At 41.3% G+C, this 18,041-nt stretch overlaps 1 protein-coding gene across 1 annotated transcript; it reads right to left on the bottom strand.

The window, feature by feature from the left end:
• Window positions 1-3: 3 nt before the first annotated feature.
• ttyh1 (tweety family member 1) lies at window positions 4-17,815 on the bottom strand. Its single transcript, XM_026317683.2, has 15 exons — window positions 17,732-17,815; window positions 14,485-14,649; window positions 12,712-12,941; window positions 10,250-10,361; window positions 8,999-9,336; window positions 7,186-7,281; window positions 6,994-7,066; window positions 5,473-5,548; window positions 5,226-5,281; window positions 4,933-5,025; window positions 4,739-4,831; window positions 4,502-4,641; window positions 3,429-3,596; window positions 1,786-1,864; window positions 4-1,022 (listed from the first exon to the last, which is right to left on the bottom strand). The coding sequence occupies exons 2-15, from the start codon at window positions 14,617-14,619 to the stop codon at window positions 939-941; spliced, it is 1,773 nt and encodes a 590-aa protein (XP_026173468.1). The 5' UTR covers window positions 14,620-14,649; window positions 17,732-17,815; the 3' UTR covers window positions 4-938.
• Window positions 17,816-18,041: the final 226 nt, after the last annotated feature.

The following is an 18,041-nucleotide window of genomic DNA, read 5'->3' as shown; positions in this document are numbered from 1 at the left end:
TGATAACCATACAAACTCATTTCAGGGGTTAACAAGGTAGGTTGGCAAGGGAGGGGGATTCAATGTCCAACATACCATACCATATATACACAAAACAACTTGGAGAGATCGCAGAAACTCAATGCTATACATAGTTATTATTGCTAGTTACGGTAGGGCTACTGCAGCACCAGTAGCAAATATCATATTGCTATGTACCTGCTTTCCTTGCATGGGATTTATAGTTTTATAGTTCACACTCAAAGACTTGAGTGGCAGCTGTAGTTCCGCATTCAGTCATTAAAACAGGGTCCTGGTAGCCCTCAAGTCTTTTTTTTATGAGCAAAGGTTCATGGTTATTCAGATAATATAGACAATGAGATATACAGAATACCATATGGTAATACAAGGAAAATATGGAATCGCCACCTATAAAAAGTAATTATAAAAAAAAAAAATATACCAAGTGAAGTAACTGCATAACCACAGAAAAAAATGTTTCTTGTCGCTACGTGCCAGTGCGTTTCTACAACAATATTTATATAAAAACTTGAAAATAAATTGGTGGTACTGATACATTTAAGAATATAAAACTACAACGTATTAACGTCAATATCATTCTGACTTGCCTCACCACTGTTCACAGTTTACACAGTTTGGACAGACAAGGGGAAAGAATTTAGACCAAGTGGACTTGGTTCATAGCATTGCACAACCATCCCTACCAGCTTCACCACTGTCAGGTATTTCAACAGTCCATTTTGATCTGTTTCTTTTAAGTGCTTCTAATAATAATAATAATTCTCAGTGGTACTGATATTATGCACTTTGAATTCACACCTACAGTAGCATTCATTCTATTTCGATTAGTTTCTTTTTCATTTCAGTAAAGTGTCCATTCATAAGAAAACTAAACACTTTTTTTTATACATTTTCTAACAAAAAAAAAAAAAAAAAGATCAACGTGAATACAGGTTCCTTGAATGGGCAGGGTTGGGGTGTGATTGACTTCCCCCATAACCAGTCAGCATGCTGGGAGAGTACTGTACTTCCAGAAAACAGGAAAGAAGGTCCAAAGGTGACAAATAACAGAAAAAAGAAAAAGAAAAATATATGTTAATCACCAGAGTTGTAAAGATCAAGTCACCAAGATAGCTAATACAACATGCTGTGATCAGCTGACCAACAGACATTAATACAATTGTGCAGATTTTCTAATGAAATCAAGTAAAGAAGAGGCTCTTGATTTTGTTTTTATTTTCCTCAGAGCTTTCTTACATGGGCTACCTTGGCAAATGGAGTTTGCTCAGTTTTCATAAAGATAACTTGTCATCATGAAGCTGACAGTTTGTTCATGTGACAAATTGTTCAAATATAAAGGGGAGATCGTAACTCTGTCTGCTGAGGAAGGCCATGAGATGCAACTGAAATCACCACAAATGGCTAGTAAGGGGAGCTGAAACACATATTTTTTAATGGATTTATTTTTCTCAGATCTACAATTAACAGTCATACTTGTTAAATAATGTTTTAATCATATAGTGTGATCTTAAATCCAAGTCAGTAAGAAACACTTCTGCACAATTTACTTGTTAACAGTGAAAATATGTAAATTCCCTCTCATATTTTTGCATGTTTTGAAGCGTTGTACCAAAATGAACAAAAGGTCAGGCCACAGGGTCTGCCAGGCTGAGGTTTCGCCACCACGTTGCTCTGGTTTGCTATTAGCTATTAAAGCGAGCGTGTGCACTAACTGATAAAATGAGAAACAGATTGCGATGGTGCCACAAGTACAGAGGAACTCACAGAAGGGGGTGGGGACTGCCTGTCAGTCAAGGGTAGGCTCTCATAGCCAGGGTTGCCATTGGAGGAAACGTTTGGAGTCCTGTATAGAGATAGAAAGAGACACGGACAGAAGGGAGAGGCAGAGGAGCGATGGAGGATCAAGAAGAGAGGGAAACAGGGGTGAGACATGTTGAGAAAGACAGAGGGGACGGGGGCCGCAAGGTGGCAGGAGCCAAGGATAGGTAAAAGGAAAGAAGGAGAGAGAAAGGTTAGAAATATAGTGTGGAACAACATTGTGCTCAGTACTATTTGTTATTACTACCAGTGTTGCTCAAGCACCAGCAGCATGCATTCAGTCCACTCCTGACTAAAGGCTGCACTGCAGGATTTATACAGTAATCAGCAATTACATGCATTTAGTGCTAGGTGTGACTCATCAGTCCCACTGTAGCTGTAATGTTGTTTTCCTAATGAAAATGTTTATCTGCATGATAAACCCCAGAAAGCTTTTAAAGCAATCCTGAGCAGATTCCCTGTAAGAGGAGTGGACTGTAGAAGGACTGCTCGCTAGGTTTCTGAGCTTTGACTTTTCAGTCAGTGTTGTTGCATTTGTGTGTTAATATTACATAAAAGAGTGGTCAAGATGATCAGCTGGCATTAGAACAGGAATTTGAATAGTCCTTGATTAGGCAGCACTAACTAATCTTGCAAACTTCAGTCAGGGAGAAAGGAAGGATGAGAAAATTGAAAGTGACAAGGGGAAACCAAAAAGGAAGCAGGAGGGATGAAAAAGAGAGAAGCAGCAGGACAAGTCCAGCGAAACTGGACACATTGAAGAAACAGAGGATGCAGGAGGAGGCTGAGGGTGGGGGTTACCTATTGTCAACCTGAGCCTCACATCGGCCGTGTTTTGTTTTTTTTGTTTTTTTGTTTTTTTTCGAGCGCGGCCTCGTCAATGACCCCCTTCCCCCCAACTCAGCAGTAGTCTGCTGCTGTTAAGGAGACAGGATGCCATTTAATACAAGATCTGTGAAATCAACGAGCGGTCTACATCTCGTAGGTTACGTCTGTCCTGAAACACTCAACAGACGAATAGACAGACACACAGACAGACAGACCGACCTCTGGAGCTGTGTCTGTTTCTCTGCCTACACTGTTATTGACCTGTCTGTGTGTCTGTCTGCAATGCATGTGCTTAACCTCCAGCTGTGTGGATTATGGCCTAATCCTACATGTCTATAGAAAAAAAAAGGTGCAAACCTAACTAACTGCACTGCACTTCACTACTCTCCTGCAAAAATTGATGTGTATTATGCCAACATCTGTCATGTTTGTCATGGATACAATTATAACTATGTTTTAAAATGATTTCAAGCTGAATATCTCCACAAAGATTATGTGTCTGCACAAAAATGTCTTGAAATTGCCCAGTGGATTTCTGTATGTTGGTCTGTTGTATGTTGTTTCTGTATATTCTGTGTTGTTATACTACATCCTGGACTTTTTAGTTTTTCTTCTTTGGGGGGGATCTGCCTGTACCCTTTGGGGGGGAAACAGATACAGAGTCTTGATGTAAAAACTCTATCTGAAGTCTGCCCTCTTGCAACATCTGGGACATTCTGTCTGTCTGTCTGTCTGTGTGTCTGTGTGTCTGTGTTACTCACGGGAGGGGAGGCGCACTAGAAAATGGGGGTGTCCACCCGGCCCCCGGGTAATTATAGAAGGGGGTCATGGCCCCTCGTTGAGACCCCGAGGCCGTCTGTCTACGTGCCTGATGGGAGGTGAAGGGGTCCTCACTCTCACTGTCCGAGTCTTCGTACTCCTCTGATTCGCTGTCATTGCCCGTAAAAAGAGAGAGAAAGGGAGATGTGTGAGAGGAATGATGGATACCTCCGTGAGTGAACACCTTACAGTCTCTTGGTCACTGTTCCTGGTTATTTAGCTGCTAACCTTTCAAAAAAGGAAACTATTAGATGCACACTTTATACTGTAAAAAATATGTATTTTCCACCAACGTTTACCAGAAAAACACCAAACCGCTGAACTACAGGATTACTGCACCAGCAGCACCAATCATAAACTAAGCCTTGCTGTTAGGTGACAGTACCGTGAACCAGTGACCTACTCCACATCCACTCCCACCAGATCCATCAAAACCGCTGTATGTTATGTACCAGTCCACAAAAAATACATTAAAGCAAGAAACTAAGGAAAGCCAAATCTCCAGCTATTATTGGTCATTTTGTAATGCTGTACTATTACTGTATACTCCTTCAGGCATGCCAGACTTTGCAACCGACAATTTTCATTTTATATTTTCCAAGGCTAAATTTGTACTGACAATCCACAGTACACTCCAATATTTTTTCCACGCTGTGTGCCAAGTAGCATTGTATGGCAAGCAGAAACGCCCACACTTTGTAATCGTGATTTTCTAGTGGATCATTAGCACAGAATAGAGGAGAAGAGAAGTGTATGTCCTCCCCGGCCGCTTGGAACAACATGGATTTATTGCTTGTGAAGAACTTTAACCTAAGATCAATGCTCAGTCTTTTGCGTGGTAGTTTTTTTTTTTAAAACTACTTTTACAATGTTTATGATTGGCCATTCATAGTGTGTAAATTTTTATCACTGGATAAAATATTGTCTTACATTTCCTTATTTCAAAACAAAACTGCAATACAAATAGAAGCAATTATACTTATGCATGAGCACACACATTCATGTTCTCTCTCACCTCGGGAAGCTCCTCCAGGCACCAGGCAGAGAGCAGAGGATAGCCGTGAAGGCCAAAGCAGAGAGGAAAGAGTACAGGGAAAGGTAGAGCAATCCCTCCATCCCATCATAGCACAGACCTTTCAGTGAGTCGATGTAGTCCTAAAAGAAAATAGCAGAAAAACAAAAAAAACAAGTGGTTGGTAACTTGTTGTTGCTTGCTGTCCTATATGGAGTGCCCAGCTCCTTGGATCACGACCTTATTCAGACCCCGGCAGTTCAGTAGTGCCACCAACTGATGAAAGTTTCCTTCTGTGGAGTTTAGTATCTGTTGAACCTCCCTGAGTGATTTCTGCAATGAGAAAAGAATTGTATGTAAGTATGAGGGAACAAATGAAAATGCTGTTCATATGTGGCAGACATTGCATTTGTTGTGCATGAATTATAACGTACCTCAGCTTTGGGGAACTGTGTAAGAGCATTTCTGTCCAGACTGGAGAGGTGTGTGTGAATGTTTGACAGTGCCCTCTGCGACTGGGTCAGCAGCTGAAGTCAACATGTCAATGGAATAAAGAGCTTTAATTTGCATTATTGTTTAAATATACCATCAATATGCTGAGAGTATAGCTCTTTATCTGGGAACACTCAGCAACAGCTGTGCATCCAACTGTCTCTAACCACCCTCGAGTGGGTCTGTTTAACATGCTATATAAATACAGGAAGATGTGACTGACAGGTTAAGTTACCTGCTGGAAAGGGCTGTTCATGCGCCTGCTGCAGGTCAGGTAATAATCCAACACATCTGAATGGCCAACAAAACACCAGTGCACAACAGATCAGCGCACAATAGAAAACATGTGGAAACATTTGTCAGTGTTCAGTGTTCTGCTGACATAATCACAGTTGTGGGGTAAATAAAGTTCATGGAAGAGATGGAAAACAACTAGTTGTTTCAGAAAGTGTTGCCTGAATAGATACAGGCTCATACTGTACCTGAGCTTATCCCACTGTTGAAGTTGGTGGAGTTGAGGACAAATGTGTTTGGATCTGAGCAGAAGTCACTGAGAGCCTGGCAGTGCAGCAAGAGTGACAGGGAGGGTGAGAAAGAACGACAGGACAAAAGAAAAAAAAAAGAGAGGGACAGATGAGGCCGTTAGTACACACACTGACCGACTGACATACTTACCTACTCAGATATCTGACTGCAGCTCACAATAAAGTGACAAATATCGATCTGCCTGCAGCACACGCTGTTCCGGATATACCTGTGTTTCGCTCTGACATCCAGCTATCTTTCTGTTACCATCACCACTCATATTTTCCCCTTTGTTAACCTCTTTCTTTCCATATATTCTCTATACATTGCTGTTCCTTCTGGCCTAGTTCTGAAAAGGATGCATTTAGTTCAGAGTCACCCACAAACACACACAGCTTGAGATCACCGTACCAGAAGAGGGAGTGAGAGGCACACAGAGAGCCCAGCAACTGACAGGAAGAACAGCAACCCTGGTTTGGAATAAAGTAAGCAGGCCCACAGCGGCCTATTGTTTCCCTCTCAGTGACCAGGGACAGAGCAGCTCTGTGTGGTTCCACAGTCCTTGGGACATCTCCCGCCAGCTCCACATGACACTTAGACTCTTAAAATGGGCAGCGGTGCAGAAAAACAGCCACCATTTAACCTCTTCACAGGCCCCCAACCCAGACCAAAGGATTCCTCTTCAGAGAGTACAACCAAACTTCACAGATCAAACCGAAAATGGGCGTAAAATCTACGGTGTTCTTTTTGTTCTCGATAAATGTCACAGCTAAATATGGTTGGATTGTTGTCTACAGGACACAGCACACTAGCGGCATTGTCATGTTAAGGAGTTAAAAGCACAACTGGAATTTCAGATGAACATGGCCCAGCAGCACTCAGACAATTCACAGGATTATACTTGCACACTCTGTCTAAAGCCCCAAGGTGCAGAGGTACAATAACATCGTGAGGACCTACACTGCCAATGGTCTCTATCACTCACTCTAGCTCTCGCTCTCTCTCGAGCTGATCCTGAGATGCGCCCTCCTGTTCTTCCTCTCCACTCCTATTGAAAGCTCTTCTCTTCATCTTCTGTCTTTACTTCTCAAAGCCAAACACCCACACACTCGGAAACACACTTACGTGAAATACACACACTCCAGTGCACAAACATACTTTGTTCACAAACACATTTGTACATACGCATATTGAATCTTTAATCTCTGCCCCATTTTCCTGCTTTTTGGTCCTCTGCCATGACTGCAGTGTTCCCTAGGAGGCAGGTCTTTTCACAGTTTAGCACAATGGCCACAGAAACCATGCACAAAGACACACACATACTTCGCTTTGGTCAGCCATCCCGGGTCAACCTTCTAAAGCCCTTTGTGCTCTGCCAGTCCATGGTATGACAGTCCCATTCACTTCCTATTCCTCCAACCCTTCATTTCAGCAGTCCTGGCCCCACTCACCATCACAGTTTTTCTGGGTCTACTCACCACTACAGTAGCTGTCTCCAAGCCCAGAGAGCCCCAGCTTAGGAAGAGCGCCAGCCACGCCAGCACGGTCATCCTGTGGGGGAACAGCACAAACTTTTCAGCCAAGAGGACACGCTGACGATCAATCCACTGTTGTATGGTTTGTATCTAAATGTCACAAGTGTGTGTGTTTGTGTGTGTGTGTATACTCACAGGATGAGCAGCCAGCGGGCTTGTTTGGCCAGTCCCAGCAGGATGAACAGACAGACTATAAGATCAAGCAGCAGCAACAACACGTATGACAGCCACCTACAATGAAGACACACACACAAACACCACATACAACAAATGCTATCACAATATTAACTGTTAAATGTTCAGTCTGCCAGGTTACTGTTGATCTTGCAGTGAAACTCTTAGCATGCTTCTCTAAGGACTTCTCTGCCTACATACAGCATGAACTGCTTTTTCATTGAGAAGAGCCACAGAAATAACAAATTGCAAAGAAATAAACCATGTTCATTTCACCACATTAACACATAACTTCACTGTTCCAGAATTAAACAGTTGAGAAGTATAACAAGATTATTAGGATGCTAACAACACTGTTGTTCTGTGCTATCTATTGAAAAGATTTGTCCCATCAACAGTCAACTAAAGCAAGAATTTAGTTCCTTTGTATTCGTTTGCCACTTGAGACAAGGCAGACACTGAACCCCTTTGTACGAGATACGAAAGTCATGCTGTGAGAATGAGTTTGAACCTTACTTACCCTCTTACTGTTTAAAAGGACGATAAGTAACATCTTCCCTGCTTGCTGTGTGTGGTTTGTTTTAGGAAGCAGTTAAAAGTATGTTCATGGTGGAATATAAAAGCATGGCATCAACCCATTATGTGGAGGAACATTGTGTCTGTCATTTTTGAAAAAAAGGTTTTCATTGCATTACCTCAACAAACATATCTTAATAAACATGAAAGATTTATGAGTCTGGGTAGGATAGTTTCCTCAGGCTCCTATAACAGTTTGAGCAGGGGTGGGGCAGTGTTGATGAACAGCTTGTGTATGTTGACATTGGTGAAACAGACCAAGATTTTCTCCTACAAATGCTTACATGCACTTTTTCACTAGAGTTTATCTGAACACATTGCAGCTGTAGGACTGTGTGCCACGGTCTCTAGTCTCCATGTGATATTGTGTCAACAAGTTCAGCAAAACACTGTGTTAGTAGTCCCAATATTGAAGGTCTGGATGGAAAATTTGACAAAACAGTGTTAGGAGACTAAAATTGTTTTGTTTTTTTTAAGAAAATGATAATGAAATGTCAAATTGAAGCAGGAGATGAACATTAACAGCTCTACACCCAGCAAAGAAAGAGATTCTTTATCATTGCTGCAAGTGGTTAGCGTTTTCTCAGGGGCATTTCTGGTACTTTTTTGGGGGGTTTTTCATGTCTTCATATGAGTACCAGTGGGTTGATCTGCTGACGTCACACAGGACACACGAGTCGCCTGCTGTAACCACTTGGCTACCATTGTACCCACATTGCTTATTCTATACTTGCAACAAAAACAAATGATGTATATTTTTCTTAACAAAAAAAAAAAAAAACATGAATTTCCTAGAAGTAAAAGTTACATTTGGTACTAATTATAGGGAAATTTGTTTTTTTAACGACCATTCAATTTAACCCCCTAAAATAATTAAAATGATCATGAATTTTGAATTGGAAAGCATTTTGTTCATATACATTGAATTGTATGCTGCCTGTACCCAAACGTGACATTTTATAATGATGCCCAAGTAATCTTTATCCTAATGGCAGGTGAAAAAAATTGCATTGTACATAGTAATGTATTCTGTATTTGCATCAGCTCGTGAATCAAGATGGAGCACATATGGATAGGCCTATGGGAAGATATCTGAGGAGTATTGTGTGTCACTTGCTATTTAATTGCCCAGAACATCAATTTCCAGCATGTATCTAGATTCAAACAAAACATCTGCCTGTCTAGACTGCAGTCTCACCTGTAGTCCTCGTTGACCATCAGCGTGTTGGCCGCCCAGCCAGGTGAGAAGGGGCTGGGCATTAGGCTGCTGGTAGGCACCACTGTAGGAGCCACAGAGGGCGGTGCTGGGGTAAGGGGTACGATGGACGCCCCATTGACGTTGCTGTCATTCCCCAGGCCTGCGTCAACACTGGACTGAGCCAGGGAGATAGAGGAGATAAGGCTGATCACATTGTCAGACAACCTCCGGCAGTTCCGCGTAGACACCAGGAAGGGTTTACTGCCGGTAAAGAGCTCCTCCATTGTGGTCAGTGGGCCAGAGACAGACAGTTGAAGTCCAGTGATTGTATCTGAAATCTGGTGGGGGAGGATGGAAAAATGTGATAGGAGTTGAGTGGAATGGAAACCACAGAATAGAGACGATGATACTCATAAAGTCACAGTGGGCTGAGAGTGCTTGTGTTATGGAGATAGAGAACTGGACATGATGGGCACTCCGGTGCGTCTGTCCACTAATGCATGTGTCTCATGATCTATAGCACAAGTTATTAAAGCTCAGATCACACACTTCTCAAACTGTTAAAAGTAAACAGTGAAAGATGGAAATAAAGTTTTACTTCTACTTAAAAACCTGTGTGCACCAATACTATGCTATAAAATACAAATAAACCACCCTGCAAGAGCAACACATTTTCATTTCAGACAATTTACTGTTATTTAACCTGTTTTTATATATATATATGTATTATCTATCTATATCGACAATATATCTAAAGCTAGAGAAATCTCTGTCTTGATTACCTCTTCCTGCACTGAGCATACATGTAATCAATCCTTTGATCATGTAAAAATGGCCATTAATGATTATTCTTACACATAATAGGATTTATTAGAACATTTGAAACTAAGTTGGCTCTTTAGAGCAGTGTTAGGCTGACTTTGTAGAGGTTTAACAAAACTTATTCTGCAGTCTCCTCCCACCAGATCTGTTAATGCTTGATCGATTGGATTTCATGCTTTTTTTTAAAGTATTTATATATGGTAGTTTCCACTGTGTAAGGAGGGCATTTAGAAGTCTGACAGATAAACCACAGGAAAATCGTTAAAACGAAAATGTGTGTCTGATTTTCTTTCTCCTTCTGCAGACCACAGGTTTGCATAAACACATCCTCTCACTGTCTACCTCTCTCTGTCTCACACACACACACACACACACACAAGCGCTATAGATATTCTGCATGACATTTTACTTGTGGAGAGCGGGACTCACCAGCAGATCGATGGAAGCTAGCGTATAATTGGCTGTGAGAAGAGACGAGGTCAACTGATACATCCCATCATTAGCCTCACTGTTGCCATAGAAACCGATGCCTATGGCAACACTGCAAAGGGGGGAAAAAAAGAGAAACATGAAAACATTGTGGGTGGGTATACATGTGAGGCAGAGAGGGGGGATAGAAGAACAGACAGCAGAGGCATAAGTGTAATGTTTAATTCAGTGTGTATATACATTTTAAATGAATATGACACAAGGAGATAGAGCTGGCGAGGATGCTCTGGATGAACATACTGGCAGTGGAGCGGAGGGGATGGAATAAACACATGACAGGAAAACAGCTGACTCTTAGTACTCAACGGGTGAGCCTCAGCAAGGAAAGTATTCAAAACGTTAAACACAGCGACATGTTTACATATCTATCTGTTATTCAAATATTCAGATTAAGGCTCGGGCCAGATGTTCATCAAATCCCCTCAAACCCGAGAGGAATGGTATGACCCAATCTCCCACAAAGTATGTGACCCAGATTAGAAAGCGGGGGGGGGGGGGAGGAATGTGAGCCTGCGTCTGTGTGTGCTTTGCATTTCAAGCTGCCAAATGTGAACGCTGTCTAATGTAGTTGCATTTTAAAATGACATACACCGTTCTCGTGCTTGTCACCAAAAGACCACCATCTGTGTGCCACATGAAATATTTTCAGGAAGTAAACTGCAGCATTATTTTTTCATCCTGTCTGACACAGAGGGCTCTTATATCGAGCATCACAGAAAATGACAACATTTTCTTACAATCCATAAGAGGGAGACACAAGCCCTATTAACCTACAGTCTGTACATGACGACATCATTATTATAGCTGAAATTAGATCACCAGTACATTATACAATGCCGTTTCCTTGCATGTAAATGCAAAGAAAATGGACTGGAGCATAAGAAGCACTGCTGAAGCATTAAATTGCATTACAATTTTATTACAGCACACAGCTGGGCTTGTAGATTTAGATATAAAAGCAGCTGAGCTTCTCCCCAGTTACTTCTGCTTCCGCTAGACAAGAGTGTGTTGGGCAGATGACAAGCAGCATTTCTGTGCAATGTACAGCGGAGACAATGTACTGACTTGATGACTGCATGGTCACCAGAACTGAGGGGAACACCAGCGGGTACATGACTTTTGTACTGTAGGTAGGCGAGCTGACATCATCATCACATATACACGATGACACATACCAGCACACACACGCACGCGCACGTGCTGTGCCGTTGTAGGCCTAAGGTTCACAAACATCAACAAAACATGACCATCAGCTGTCGGGCGAGCCTTCTTTCCTCTAATGACACTGATGAATGTGTGAGAGACTAAAAAACACATGATGATGGAGGAGGTGACAGACTGTGATTCACAGCCTTGTTGCTACTCTTCCACCAAGAAGGCAGTGGTGAGAAGTGCATTTACTCAAGAACAATACTGAAGTACAGTTTTGCATTTGTACTTTACTAGAATATTTATAGCTTGTTTTACTTTATTCTTATATTCCACTACATTTCAGTTGGGCGTATTTGTATTTTTATGTTTCACATATAGTATCTTTGTGCTGTTTGCAGTTCACTAGGCAGTGATTTCCCCTCTAATCTTCTTAAATGATTTAAGTTTAATAGTTCAATATTCTGAGAAATAAGCTCCTTAATGTTTGTGAAGCATGAGCTGAGATGATCAATACCACTCTTCAACCTGTAGAGTAAATATGAAGATACAGCCAGCAGCAGTTTCACCAAGCATGTCAGTTAGAAACAGCTAGCCTGCCTCTGTCCAAAAATAACAAAATAAAAATATGACTGTTAGTTAGTGAATTTTAGAGGTCCTGATAAGATGATTTTTTTTACCTTTGGACAAAGCCAGGCCGACTGTTTTCCTGTTTCCAGGCTTTATGCCAAGCTATGCTAACTAAGTGCTGGCTGCAGGCTGTAACTACATGTTTCATATTTTATTTAACATGCATAAATATAAACATCTAATTATCAGTGAATGGGGATGTGCAAAAATAGTTTAGTCAAGTAAAAGCATCGAAACAAATAGAATTTACATTCCTTTTGAAAATATTTCATACATAAAAAGTACTGATTATAAGAGAGGAGCTTATAATTGTGATATTGTTATATTGTACAGAATATTACTTTATTATTTTGGGGGGGACTGTTATTTTAGGTGCATTAGTATCTAAGGGCCATTTGAACATCACAGCACAACTATGTTCACACCACTTAAGTGAATGTACATTCAACCACTGCTAATTTTCCTTTTTACACTTTACAGTTTGTGTAAAATACTTGTAATGGAGTATTTTTTACTTAGATAAAAGGCTGAATACTCCCTGGTCCACTGCTAAAAAAGGCAACTGGAATATGTTGCTATCAAATTCAAGAGTGGTTCATTATGACATCTGAATCCTTTCTCACCAGCACAGCGTGACAGCCGCCACTGCCACCCATGTGACACAGCAGATGCCCCGCCCCTTCTTCCCACCATAACCATGACCTGTGCTGCCATCTTCATCCTCCTCCTCCTCCTCTGATCCCTCGCTCCGGTCACCACGGTGACAGCAGCAGTAGTGTATGAGGAAAGAGAGAACCACCAAGAGCGAAATAACAAGAGCGATGGCTGATAAACTGGACAAAACCAGCAGAGTCTGAAAAAAGGAAGAGGAGGTGAAAAAAATCAGTCAGCGGATGAGTCAGTGAATATGAAAAATGGCACTTTAATTCCATTTTTACAAGTGGAGAAGAGCAATTTGCGAGGATAAAATACCAACTAATCCTGTTAAATTCCAAGGCTTGTCATATTGTCCCACCCCCATTAGCAGCAGGAGATGGTGATTAAAAAGGTGTGAGAATATATTGCAAGCTTTAAAGAGACATAGAATAGAGATAAACACTTCATGAAAACATATATTAATAAAGACAGAAAATGATTTTTACAAAATATAGATTCAACGCAGTTAAGCTGGGGTGATTCTAGACCATCTAACTTGTATTAAAGGCTTTAACCTAAAGATCCTGATCTGTTTGTGCACCATAGTGAATATTAATGTCACTAAGCCATATCAGACTTTCCTTTTGATAAGACTCCATGTCATAAAGTCAACTTTACTGAAATGCATTTTGCTCCAACACATATCAAATGTATTATCCTTCAACCATCTGCCTGTCTGTCACTCCTCATTCCTCCACTTTCCCTCCATGTCACATCCCGTTCTCTGAAGCCTCTTCCCCATCGCTCTACTCCACCCATCCCTCTTTCCCCACGCTCTCCCTCATTCCCACTCTCTTTCTCTCCCCCACTCTCCCCTCGCTTCTTTTCTATCCACACCACTGAATCTCTATTAATAATCTCTGACCTACTTAAATACATTCACTGCCACTCTCTCTCACTCCCACTCTCACTCGCTTTGCCTCCTCTCTCTCTCAGCCTGGTCTACTGTTCAGCACCCTCCTTGCATTACTCATTCCCTCTCTCATTCTCCCTCTCTTGGAGCACTTTCAGTCTCTTTTGTCTTTCTGTTCTGCACGATAATTTGTGTGTCCCCCCTCCTCCCTTTGTACTGCAGAGAAGTCACAAACACGCACAGTACGACACGGCTAGCTGGAGAGTTTGTATGTGAGCCTGTTGAAGGCGAGGGATGAAACCTTTCATTTTGCAGTTGAAACTGCATGGTTCAGGACCATGCAGACAAGAGCAACTGTGGATACCTGCAGGAGGACTCACACCATGAATCGTGTGCATTTCTTGAGTCCAAACTGCATAAAATATTTCAAATTTGCATGCACAGAGGCAGAGGTGAAAGAGACAGTTTGGAAGAGCATTAAACATCTAAAGTGAGGCAGAACCAAAAAACGTTATATATGAGCTCAGGGTTATGGGGTCTAGTGTCACTTTCCCACCAATAATTAAGTCAATAAATTGGCATGAAAAGTGTTTTAAATAAGTCTGTATACCTTTATCATAGCTCTGCAGATTGATATGACATTTAGGAACAGATGGAACAATTTGTGATATAAACCAAATTGACCATTATCCATCAGCTGCATTCACTATAATACAATATTGCTCTACATTTATAACCACAAAAGGACCAACAGGACTGTGATTATTATGCAATGTGGCACCTCAGACCAGACACAGCCAGTACAGCATGCGGCTACAGTGATGTAGTTGTGGCAGGTGTCTGTTACCTGCTGGTACTCCCAGCTGTCAGGGACAAAGATGTTGTCCCTCATCTGCATGGTGAGGTCCAGCCGGGGGAGGGCGTGACACACTCTTACCCATAGCGAAGGGGTATAGCTGGGCACCGTTGTCATGGCAGCCATTTCCTACTGCCACTGGTCCCCTCCTCCACCCTGTGGGACAGAGGAAAGAGGGGTCAGAGCAACCAGGATGTGAAATAAGAGTAGAGAAGAGGAAGAAGGGTAAGAGGGGTGAAGGTATTCCTGAGCCCATGGCAGAACTGAGAGGATATGGCGGTCACTGAGCTCTGCAGCCACTGTGTCCGACCTGCATCCAGTGATCACCTGAGCAAAGTACAGATGAAAACTAGCTCTTGAGTGTCAGTCACAGTGGAGGCTGAGGTGTGTTGATGTGTTTTGTGCATTACCTGTAACAGTTCCACTAAAAAGTTAGGCTTTCTCATGGAACTACACTAACAGAGACTGGACAAATGAAGCCAACTTGCCACATTTATTAAGAGCATTACCAACTCTACCTGGTTCTTCTTTTACTATGCATGTGATATATTTACACCATTCCATTCCATAGTTTCATATAATTTTAATATATTATCTTCAGGTTTTGGACTGTTAGACAACACATTTCAGTGGGTACTTTCTTCAATTTTGATATTTCATAGCACAAATAGAAAGGAAAGGATGTACAACCTGTTTATTGCTCAGCATCTCTTACTAAAACTGGCCAAGGAGAAGAAAGTAGGGTAAATACAAAGGGCAAATCCGGTTAGTCAAAACACACACTGGAATCCTCATCACAATGAAAGAGCAGAGGGGGAGCCGAGGCAGAGGCAGAGCCTTGTAGGTTTCTGGTACCGCCTGCCCAGATTAAGAGACCCTCAGCGCCTTAGCGTTTAAGAAAGGAGCATTCAACAGAGGAAAGCACAGAGGCAACCATTCACAACAACAGCCCTGATACTTAAATGTAAAGGGTTATACAGCTCAGCTCAATGCTGATATTAGCGACAGCTATAATTCTGCATTTGAGCCTAGCAGCATCCAATAATGTCTGATAGTGTCTGAATGAAGGGTCTGTGTTGGTTTTTATTGTCTTTTTATGCAGCTGTTATTTATTCAACAAACTTTCCCTCAGCACAGTATTCCACCATAGCAAGGCTTTATACTATCCCTATTCATACATATAAGCCATAACTGTGTTAAATACATGAGAGAAGTTTGGATTTAGCCACATGTCAAATTCAATGCCAGACAATTTCCCCATTCAGATTTGGGGCGCTTATGGCCCAGAACAAGTTAACAGCTCGCCCACAGGCCAGACAGGGCTGCTCTAAGCCCATTACAATAAGCCTGTTCACCTTAATGGTTCCAGCAGCCCAACTGTCACAAATCAAATTATTGCCAACACTCCATTTCCCTTATTAAAATTGTGCTGAACATAATGGGTCACACACTGTAAGAGCTATATCCATCCACCACACATCAGCATGGTAAACAGACTGTGCACTGTACTGTGGTGTCACAGTTATGCATTGCCTCATGAGTGTGATTATTAAAACACATGCATTATAGGAGCTGTGAGGCCTGTATATGAGCTACATTTATCAGACTTTGGGGGGAGTAAAAGTTTTTTGATGACCACAATAATCAAGTCAAGACCAAATCCCGCAGTCTAAGCAAAATCACTCTACCTGATGTAACAATAAGCAGCAATACAGAAAAGAATTGTTTTTTAATGGATGATGACAATGTACTGAAAGAGGTGAGACACAATAGATAACATAAAATCCATTAAAGAAGGTAAAGAAATATGAAGCAGGTTATTTGTCAAACTGTGATATGACTTTAAGTACAATATTAAATAATTCAAGATCTATGAGTGAGGAAATACAAAGTAATGACAGAAATGAGGATAAAGTTCAGCTAAGATTCACCTGCCACCCAAAAGGTTATTGAAGGAACCTAATGAGCTACTGATGGATGTAAGGGGGGAACAGTCCTGGAGCAGCAGTTACTCAGCAGTTGTCACAGATAAAGAGCCTCAAGTTGATGTGATGTCTCCTGCCAGCTTGTTATCATGCCTGTTACCATTGCATAACTGAAGGCAAATAAACGTGACTTTGAGCTCAGTGGAGAGGAGAGGGGGAAAAACGAGGAAAGAGATGGTGTTGAAAACCACCAACTCTTACCCAACCTGGACCTTTTAAGAATTAAGAAAATAATTATCTTGTACTCTGTCTGCATTGAACAGTTGAATGATATGATACTTCATTATGTTTGAATGTAAAGAAAAGGGCCATTTTGTGAGGCTGCTAATGAGGCAGGGAGTACCTCTGTCAGCTGAGTTTAGGTTTATCTTTAACACTGGAACACATCTTTTTTATGAGATTACAACTCTCTAAATCACAAGCTACAAATAACCTTTGTATTTTTATTTTTTTTTTTTTTTGCTGCCTAAAGGATGCACATTTTAAATTTGCCTCATAAAATCTGTAATGATTCACATTACAGCCTCAGTAGTCGTGTAACAGCCTTTTAACAACAACCTTAATGACTGTAATTTATGAGAAAGCATTACAGCCTCATGACACACTACAGCCGCCAAGAAAATTAATCAAGATCTTTGTATAGGGTTAAAAGTCACCTTTGTACACTATGGAAAGCCACAGAAAAAAAGCATTGTTATACAAAATAAATTCTCACTTTACAATCAACTGCAAAAACTAATGGTCACTTCAAATAATGATCCAAAGTGAGTGCAGCTGACCGAAGGTGAGTGAGTGCAGCTTTTAGTCGGTAAGTCAGATGAAATCAGTGCTCTGATGTGTGCAGGGGTCCTGCAAGTTGGTGACAAAATGCTTCCAAACTACCCAAATTAACAATATAGAAGAAAATATTCAGTCATCTTGCAGATTAAGATGTCAAAAAGCATTTTGAGAGAAAATGAGAGAGACAAAGCTAGAATTGCAATCAAACCATTACAGCATCATCCATCCTCTAAATATATTATCCTAAAAATGTCCATGGGAGAGGATTCAGCCATTAGGCATTGGAAAGACGAGCATGAATCAGTGTTGGCACTACAATGCAAGAATTTTATCAACTTCAGTTCATACTAAGGATATTTGAAAAGGTAAGAATGGATCCAAATTAGCTGTACGCTGTATTTACATTATATTTTATTTTCCCCTTGATATCAGCAATGAAGCCATAGTCAACAAAAGAGAGATCAGTCTCTTACCTCTGTCGGCTTTGCTGGGAGGTTTCTCTCCTCCTTCTGTCTCTTCACTTCGCCGGTGTCCGTGAAATATTTAGCCACTCAGAGAGATATTCTGCCAGCCATCAATGCTTGATGCTCTTGAAAAGATATCATCCTGATAAAACAGCTTAGAGACATGGCAAAAATGTATCAACATGAAAAAGAGAAGGGGGAGGGGGATAAGCCAATTCTTGCAGTTATTAAAATATTAAATAGCCAAAGATTGTATGGTTGTCTGATGACAGTGGAGAGGTGCTTGTGTTGATGGATGTGAGAGAAGCTGTGAGAAGAG

The sequence above is a fragment of the Mastacembelus armatus genome, chromosome 16, assembly GCF_900324485.2.
Source record: "Mastacembelus armatus chromosome 16, fMasArm1.2, whole genome shotgun sequence".
Taxonomy (NCBI): Eukaryota; Metazoa; Chordata; class Actinopteri; order Synbranchiformes; family Mastacembelidae; genus Mastacembelus; species Mastacembelus armatus.
This window is presented reverse-complemented; position numbering and strand designations above follow the sequence as displayed.

Coding starts and splice junctions, on each gene's coding strand:
- ttyh1 (XM_026317683.2), bottom strand. CDS start 14,619: ATGGCTGCCATGACAACGGTGCCCAGCTATACCCCTTCGCTATGGGTA. Junction 10,362..12,711: donor GCGGCTGTCACGCTGTGCTG/GTGAGAAAGGAT, acceptor CCCCCTTTGCAG/TGTTGCCATAGGCATCGGTT. Junction 5,282..5,472: donor CAACAGTGGGATAAGCTCAG/GTACAGTATGAG, acceptor TTGGCCATTCAG/ATGTGTTGGATTATTACCTG.